Source organism: Notothenia rossii, assembly GCF_949606895.1.
Source record: "Notothenia rossii genome assembly, chromosome: 9".
In the NCBI taxonomy this organism is placed as follows: domain Eukaryota; kingdom Metazoa; phylum Chordata; class Actinopteri; order Perciformes; family Nototheniidae; genus Notothenia; species Notothenia rossii.
Window position 1 is genome coordinate 49,305,561 of NC_136907.1, and position 9,655 is coordinate 49,315,215.

The 9,655-nt window shown below is 43.9% G+C and overlaps 1 protein-coding gene across 1 annotated transcript; it reads right to left on the minus strand.

The window, feature by feature from the left end:
• Positions 1-1,492: 1,492 nt before the first annotated feature.
• LOC307019709 (sodium/potassium-transporting ATPase subunit beta-3-like) lies at positions 1,493-8,321 on the minus strand. The gene is made up of 7 exons (XM_079650768.1): positions 8,030-8,321; positions 6,891-7,019; positions 6,517-6,615; positions 5,848-6,041; positions 5,641-5,691; positions 5,048-5,134; positions 1,493-2,950 (listed from the first exon to the last, which is right to left on the minus strand). Exons 1-7 carry the CDS (start codon positions 8,142-8,144, stop codon positions 2,783-2,785), a joined length of 843 nt encoding a protein of 280 aa, XP_079506894.1. The 5' UTR covers positions 8,145-8,321; the 3' UTR covers positions 1,493-2,782.
• Positions 8,322-9,655: the final 1,334 nt, after the last annotated feature.

Below are 9,655 nucleotides of genomic sequence, written 5' to 3' on the forward strand. Positions count from 1 at the left end.
GTCGCCGACGCCGACACCGACTGTTGCGTCGCCGGACTCTCCTGCGTATTTGCCGACTTCGCGCACTGGAACACACCGCAAATCCGAGCCGAGCACGTACGAACTGCGTATGCGTGAGTGGCAATAACTCTCCTTACCAGCAGGCGGCGGTAGTGTGTATTCATCATTCAAAAGAGGCAACAACTGGAACAACCGGAAGACAGAGAAGAAGAACAGACTCCGTGATATAAACAAACAAAACATAGCGTTTTTCTTTCCATTTTCACTCTCGTCCATTGAAAACATGAACGAACAGGAGCTCTATAAACCGATGAGGTGAAATAGCCGTCCGTGTGTGTTCCATCTTCCATTTAAAATCATTTGTTTACCTCCCTCACTTCCGTTAACGCTTCTCATGCACTGATTCGCTAGCTGAACAGCCAATCAGTGTTATCCCTTTGTCCGACTTCCGAATCGGCAAGAAAAGGCGTCAGGTCGGCAGAAAAGAACCGACGGTGCGGCGCACACCACTCCGAATAGGGCGTGCCCACGCTCATGTTCGGCCCGACTCCCATTTACTTCCGATTTCGGGCCGGTGTATCTGGGCCTTTAGAGGGCTGCGCCATTTACTCATAGAAGCTGGGGTTACAGTAGGTAACCTCAGATCCTTGTTGTTTGTCTATGACTGTGTTCACGGGGTAGTGTTCTATTTGTTCCTATTTAACCTTGAAATAAAGGTATTTTCGGTTTATTCTGCATTTGGGTCCTGCCTGCTTCACTCACCCTGACACAATGTTTATTTATATAGCCCAATATCACAAATGTTACATTTGTCTCAGTGGACTTCACAGTTTGTACAGAATATCAGTATGACAATACGACACCCTTTGTCCTTGGACCCTCACACCATCTTACTTAATGATTTTAAAGTGTGTTATATTTCATTTGTTTCTATGGGAAACACTTTGTTTTGGTAAGTGCCCTATAAATAAAGCAAGTTATTATTATCATAGTTTTTTATAGTAGAAAAACAAGTAGACATCACCAGAACATTCCCCAGTTGGTTCCTTGCATAAAGACACTTTTCTTTTTATCCAAAATTAACCTTTTTTAACTTGTGATTTTTAAAATGATTTGTATCACTCCATACATCTGAAAATACTGTCACAGCCATTTAAGAAACTAACACATTTTGCCCTTTTTGAAAATAAAACATTTAGATTTGTGGCTCGTAGTGTGAGGAAAAACGAATTTCTGATAAAATATCCTTTTTTTGTCCTTATGTATTGAACATTTCCATCCATTTTGCAAAACACAACAGGTGAACAGGATACCAAAAATGAAAACATACTACAATTTAAATAACCAAATGGATTACTTAGTTACAGGCTATTACTTACTGTTTTCTGAGATAAAATGCTTAAATATGGAAACTAGGTCTTATCTACGGATAACTTTAGGTACATCTAGGACATAAAGTAAAATAAATACAAAAAATACACAGGAGAAAATATATTTTTCTTCAAAATCACTTTTATTCCACAATTTATTTGATCAGGTCTTAAGGCACCCTGAAGAGATGTTACAAGATGGTCTTTCAAATGAGGGTTCCTTTTAAGACTGTGTAAACATAGCTTTGAATAAGATAATTTCCTGTAAATCTTTGCTTAAATTATTTCTTTACAGTGCACAGACATTGTGTTTTGTGACAAAAATACAGTGTGAAGTAAATATGGTAGATAGTGTTTGTATATATATATACATTGAAGAGTAATAGATTGGCAGACAATCAGATCAACAGGCTGAAGAAACTGACGAACAGTTGTTGAGACCCAGATAGATATACAGTACATAGTTACAGTTTTTATTTTGCGACTTTTTCTAGTTTTTTTTACACTGTACTCTCTCGGTGTGTTTGTTGCCTCAGCCACCGTCACTGCTCAGCACCCGGCGAAGGTGGAGACAGCTTCTCCCGGAGGGCCCGCCCACATGTTGGCTATTGCAGTGGAGAGGTGAGTAAACAGGAAGACAGGCAGACGGGCAGACAGACAGACAGACAGACAGACAGACAGACAGACAGACAGACAGACAGACAGACAGACAGACAGACATGCAGAAAGACGGACAGACAGCACAAGAAGGGGTCGCGGCCACGCAGGCCTCGACACGAAGAACTACCTATAATTCCCTAAATATGATAAGGATCACAATGTATTTATATGTAGAAAGGGACTTTGTAATTGGCATTTCATATACAGGGATACAGTGGCTATACTTGATTATCAAGGTACGTTTCCTATGACGTCTTTGTGATGCGATGAAGTGATGTTCTACTTTCTCAATTACACTATACAGAAAGGTACGAATCTTCCAGCGACAATGCGCTCATTCATACAGATTGGAATGAGGTATGAGCAGAAAAAACAAAACTAAAAAAGTTGTATCAGCAATTAAACAACAGCTCCATGTAGCTTAGTTGAAATGGCTATACGGTTCAAAATCACATCAATACTAAAAATTAAAACATATTAAAAGGGGTGAGGAATGAGCAGTGCAACAGGTGAATGAGATGATGGGGTCAGGAAGCAGAGCCTGTGTCTGACCTTTGGGGAGATCGTGAAGGAAAGAAGGGTCAGAATGTCAGCAAAGCGACATTCAATATCTGCATCTAACCTATCTACAACAAACTGTTGGGCCACGTCCCAAAAAGGCCGTTTTTGTGACGTTTTTGACACGTTTTTGTTATCTTTATTTTTCAAATCCTGGTCAGCCTCTGCGTGGGTTTTTCGTCCTTTTACTCCACCTACGCCTCCACCTTGATCCGGAAGGTGACACGGCCCAGGAACTTATCCCTCTCGTCGTTGTTACGGAGGTCGGAGCCCTCCACCTTGCACTCAATCGCCAGTTCCTTGTTGTAGTCCTCTTTGGTGAGCAGCAGCTTCACGGCCACCAGGGGCTGAACGTAGGTCTCCTGCGTGAGGAAAGAGACAGTCTGTCACTGAGGTAGTGCGGTAATCAGGGCCGGTTCTAAACAATTTGCTGCCCTAGGCCAGATTTTTAGCTGTTGTTGTTCATTCATATCTTATTTTACCTCTCCAGTTTTAAACGATATTTTTGGTTTACTGTCCTATATTATATTGGAATGATTTCAAACAAACCTGTTTATCCCAATAATTATAAAGGCGTGCCTTGGAAACATTTGTTTACATAAATTGTGATCAAAACATTTGAGACCCAATGAGATAACTTGACTAAAGTTAACTATCTAAACAGAGTCCTTTAACTCACTGAGCCTCTCAGTCTGACAGGAGATCTCTCCTCCACCTTGTTGTAGAAACATCTCCTTATATCCGTTAGCGCAGCAAGCACCAGATGCTAGTAATAACAACAAGCCAAGCCCCGGTACCGGTGCGCCCTCTCTCTACCTCGCTCGCTCGCTTGGATGCTCGCTTGGATCCTCGCTTGCACTTTGGCTGTGAGCTGCGGGTGCCTGATAAGGCATCACTTACAGCGCCCATCGTACAGGGCAAATGAAAAGTGTAACCGGGGTGAAAAGGGTGTTACATTTACTTAATTATGAATGTTGTTACATCAAGGACGAAAATTAGGATGAGCACCAACGGTCAAAATAATTGTTTTCCTCCCAGAGCTGCCAGCGCAGCGCCCCCCCCCCCAGATCTGGCAACCTAGGCGATCGCACTGGAACACACCGCAAAGACTTCAGCCGACGGCCGAGTTGCACGTACGAACTGCGCGTGTGAGTGGCAATAACTCTCCTTACCAGCAGGCGTTGGTAGTGTGTAAACAAACAACAAATAGCGTGTGCGTTCCATTTTCACTCTACAGCGAGAAGCTCATGGGGCTTTCCCAAACATGTGTCAAGAGCTGGAGTTAAATGAAATCTCAGATTTGCCTTCTTAATAGTTTGTTTGGTTCCCTCACTTCCGTTTTGCTTCTCATGCACTGATTCGCTAAGCTGAACAGCCAATCAGAGTGATTTCTTTGGCCGACGGCCTCCCGATTCAACATGTCGAATCGGCGGCGGAAGGTGTCGGCACGGCCGAAAAGACACAACGGTGCAGTACACACCAATCTGAGTAGGGCGACACGACGCTCATCGACGGCCCGACATCTATCGAAGTTAAATCCATTTCTCACTTATTCTGACAATGTACTTAACCCAATAAAAGGACCCAATAAAAGGAGTTGTTAAATAATAGTGAAGTCACGTTGTAATAACAATAACTCTCTCTCGTTCAGATTAATATTGTCGTTTTTTTGTTTGTCTTCTTTTTCTGCTTTGCCAAACGCCACTGTGTCAAGTGTCCTATTTGGGTTGCCGTATGTAGTTGTCCAATATGGCGGACCATCTCGCACATACACAATGCGGATTGGGTAGGGATGCGGATTGAATAGTGACAGCCACTATGATAAATTGCTACAAAGTCCGCCACACTTCCTGGGGCTTGCTATCATGGATGTATAATAAGAACTGGATACAGCGTCGGAGGCGGGGTCTCGTTCTTTCCTATGAGAGCTGCTCATTGGCGCATGAGGACAAAATGGCCCAACTTTTGAGAGAGCGAAACGTCACAGATTACCCAGCATGCCTAGCCGTCAGAGCAGAAGAACCCGTATGTGCGCTCACAGAGCATGCGCCCCTTAAGCCCCGCCCCCCGAGATCCCACTCTCGGCTCACTAGAATGAATGGAGAGAGAAAATAAATCTAGATTTGGCTTTTGGTGCATTTTACAACTTTAAGGACCGAATGATATAAAATAGTTCTTACTGGGTAGGTTATTTAGTTTAAAAAAAAAATCCGCTGATTTACAGACGTCTCTTTCCCAATGTTAGTCAATGGGAAAAGTCTTTCTGGGCCCAGTGACGTCACGGACTGATACAGAAATTGTAGTGCCACCGTTTGGACACAACAAATGTATTCCTCAGAGTCCAGAGCACTTCCTGGGGGCTTGCTTGCATAGAAGCTATCCTTCAAAGATGGCCATGCTGCCCCATTATTCAATCCCATGTGTTAGCGGTGAGGATCTGACTGATGATGAATACTTACATGGGATTTCTTTCCGTAGTAGGGGAAATACATCTTATCAATGCTGCCTTCACGGGGGAAATACTGCATTTGAATGGGTTCGTCTTTCTGCACAGAAGAACATGTGTTAGTCAATGTGAATGCGACATGAAATGCAATTTATCATGTCAAATTAAAAGCAAATGACATGTTTTTCCAAGTTTACGAGACAAGACGTGGAAAAAAGCAAAAGCGATGGCCTTCTGTTTGTTAGTGAGGAGATTTAAATGAAACATGTTCTGCGTTAATCTGCAAAAATGGCATTTGCTGCGCCTTTTAGATTAAAATGACTTGAGAATGGCACTAGGATGGGTTTAGAGAGGCACCTGCGTAATGACGAAAATGTGTTGACTCCCCTGCTGGCCTTATCCTCATAATTTACATATTATCTTACCCTAAGGCCGTCAGTGACAGCATGCAGAAAGAAACGGACAAAAAACAGACAAAAAGAAGGAAAACAAGAAAGATCAACAGAAAGAAAATATCGACATGGTCTTCTTAAATAAAAAGAATGAAAACAGAAATACACATATACAGTACAACATGTAGAGAAACATGTGGAGGAAGAAGTTTACTTTGACTGCGCAGGTGATGTAGGGATCCCCACGAGGCTTAAGTCCGATGATCTATGAAGCGTAACATGAGAGGTTGAGACAAAATTAGACATGATCGTTTATTCAGCAGGCGAGATGGAGATTAAAGCTGGGATGGAATAAACGGTTGGCAGAGAGATACAATTTGTATGTTTTTAAAGCAATTTTCTGTGATTTGTTTAGCGTTACCCTATTCAATTTAAGCAGGATGCACGGTTTCCCCTCAGAATATCCAAAGTTGGTGTCGGAGAGGCCGGAGCACAGACTCAGGAAGCCCCTCTTGAAGCGGCACGCTTTCTTCTCCATGTCCTCAGCGTCGTCCTGCAGGAAGTACTCTCCTCGAGTGCACTCCTCATTCTTCTCCTGCTCGGTATCATTATAACCTGAGAGAGAGGTGAGCGGACACATATTCAGGGAAAGGGAAAGAATGATTGGAAAAACCCTAACCCTGTTTTATTTTAAATTGATTAATACATGTCAGAGCTTGAATACACTAAATAGCTAGGGAAAATAAACAGGTAATTCTACTCTGAAATGCATTCAATCCGAACCTTTATTTTCCCTTCTCATATCTCTGTGTTTATCATGACTTACCTAATTCACACCAATGTTATTACTGATGAAATTCAAGTTTTGGGACCATTTAGTAGTTGGATCAGTTTTAGAGGATTTGGTTAGTATCAGGTGTTTTTAGGCTTGTAAATTATTCTGAAATCTTTCCAATTCTACTAGATGTGTTGGTAATATATACTTTAACTACTTTCTTTTGAGTGTCTAGGCTCCTATTCTAAAGATTTGGACAGCTCAACTGTTTGTAAATAAAATGAATTGTATTGAACCCGGGAGAAGTGCACTTACTCAGCAGGAAGGATTCCAGCTTCTGGACATACGGGGCGTATTTTAATGGTTCAGATTTATTGTAGATAATATCCAGTGAATTTGGTTGAATCGCCAACCCTGCAACATCAGAGTAAAATAAACATAGTCAGACACACTGGAGAAACAAACACCATCATCCGAGTCTCCGGTTACAGAAAGCTTTCTCTGATCGAAACAGACTCCACTACTGACAGGTAGACACTTGAAAACAGATCAATACAAAAAGCAGCTGTAATGTAGCACATCCCTATGACAGCATCTCATTGGGGCGAGTATGAATATTGGATGTCTCGCAGAGCAATGCAGCCTGATAGCTAACAAGCCATCCTATTTGTTTGTTTGGAAACAGAGACCTGGGTAGGGAACGCGGTCTTGGTACTTGGGCACGTTGTCGTCCAGAGTCATCAGCATCACCCACATGGTCAGCGCGAACATCCCAGCCAGGAAGGCGTAGAACACCAGGTAGAAGAGCAGGATGAGGGCTGGAGGAAGTTGAGAGGAATGGAATAAAAAAGGAGACATAATGAGTGGAAGAGACAGAGGGTCATGTATAATTCACTTCAAGCTTTAACTCAAATCTGATTCACCTCATGAAGGAAACAGAGCACGATCCCTTTGAGAGGAACCATTTTGGATCAAGGTGGGGACATGCTATGATGCTAGGAGGCCTTTTTTCACTTAAAACGCACTTTATGTAGAGATGACGCTGCAGTGCTGGGAGCCTCATATATGAGCAGCATGAGGGGGGAGGAGAGGAGCCCCAGTTGTGGAAACATCTGACTCAAAATGGTTCACCGCCATCCAGCCTCGCACAGCACGGATGCCCTCTAACAGGGACAAACAGAAGAGAAAAAAAAGGATGGACCCCTCTGCTTCCTGCTGTACATCCCCCCTTCCTCTCATTCCTCTCCAACAGTATCCCACAATGCACCTGCCTGGTGCGTGAAAGGCAGAGAAAGAGGAGAGAGGGAGTCCCATTTGACCTTGACAGGCATACTAATGTGGGCGGCCATGCAACTGCAATGGAGCATCTCACTGCACAGCAGCACAGGGGCCCAGGCTGCCTGACGGCCTATCAGAGGTGGGGGGGGGGGGGGGGGGGGGGGTGCTGTGTTACTACCTCACAGTGGAATCATTACATAAATCTATGGATACAGCCTTGGAATGCTGCTCCTCACATGTGACAGCTGGGCTCCTCATCATCCAATCATGATGAATATTAATGTGAGGAAAATCTGATCACCTGTTATTTGTTGCGCACACACCTAAAAGCATCGTACATCTTCACAGGCTTCTCCTCTACACCTTCATGCACGCTTGTGGTGGCTAATCCAACATCTCATTTGGCATCTCTTTTAAATTCATCCATGCACAGGAGGATAGAGCAGGTTATTTAGCCTATCCAAAACGCGTACATCTTTCATGTGATTGTGCAGAGGTTATTGCCCCGTGAATGTCACACTAATTACGCTCTGTGCATCGGGAGCCTTACCCCAGCTGCTGGCCGTGCGACCCATAAACTCCCCGGTCCTCGGGTTGTAGAAGGAGTCCTTCCAGGTGGTCGCATTCTCCTGTTTCGCCACCACTTTATCCTCGGTGCTCGCCATGGTGGTGGGTTTGTGTTGTTGCTGTTTTGGTCCAAAGAATGCGCGGTGTTTCTCCACCAAAAAATGCAGAAAAAGGGGGTAGCAGGCGATGTGACGGGGAGAAGAAACCGGCGAGGCGGCGGTGAGTGAGAGTGGGCGGTGTGGAGAGAGAGGAAGAGAGGAACAGAGAGAGAGAGGGGAGGAAAAAGAAATATGTGACGTGCACAGCTGATGCAGTGCGAGCAGATGGATGGACATTGGCTAATCACGGGGAGACGCACGGTGCGCACCGTTACGCGCACATCTTATTAATAGAGCGCATGATATATTTTTTATCATTAATTATATTGTAATGGCGTTAAACAACGCCGCTTTATATTTACAGGGGTCCTGCAGCAAGAACGTTTAAAAAAAATATGTTCGTGCCATTGTGGAAAAGATACTTCTAAATAATGTTATACACAAACCAGGATGTCATATCATCTATAATATCAGACTATGTCATGACGTATTCACCAATCCAGTATAGGCCTACATTTGAATATTGGTCACATTTTTATTACATTTATTATTGAGATGATATGGATTCTATCGTTGAATATTATTGAAATAAAAGCTATGGTTGATATGATATAGGATCCTGGTTTATCACAGCTCGAATACGTAGTAATACTGCTGTCACCAAACCAAAAAACCAATCCTGGAGCTTATTTCCTCAGCAATGGATGCTAACCACTCCACAGAATGCACAGGTTTGTACACACACACACACACACACACACACACACACACACACACACACACACACACACACACACACACACACACACACACACACACACACACACACACACACACACACACACACACACACACACACACACACACACACACACACACACACACACACACACACACACACACACACACACACACAGTACATAAATGCCAGTGATCAGCACATTTGCAGCCCATGAGGATGCTACTTGTGACCGACTGCTTGAGCTTAGATATTTGGAGCATTTGCCAACCCTTGTTGCTATGGCAATGGAGCACCACTGAAACTAGAATGTGTGAGCGAGAGAGAAAGTGAGAGAACATGGCTGATCTGAAACAGATGTGTCACAGATAACAGAATATGTATTCATTGTGAGTTAAGCAAGGTTAGCATGTTTTATTCCCAGTATTTCAATATGTAGTAAATGAGCTTCCCTGTGTCTCGTGCCAACGTCTGACATGAATGAGCTGAGAGTCTCAGTGGGGGGGGGGGGGGGGGGGGAGGCTGAGACACTGAAAGGAGAGGTAAAGAAGGGGACAAGAGCTTAACTTCCAACCCCGACACTCCAGCGAACAGATCCAGTGTGTAACAGCGAGTGAGGGGAGAGGAGGGGAGTTACATAATGACCCCTGATGCAGGGTTCAGCTCCTATGGGGGAGGGGGACTGGAGTAGTGGTCGCAGTGCATCCAGTTCCTGCTGTCAGATTGAATTTGTGGTAAGGCAGGGTCCACCACAACTCATACAATGCGGCAC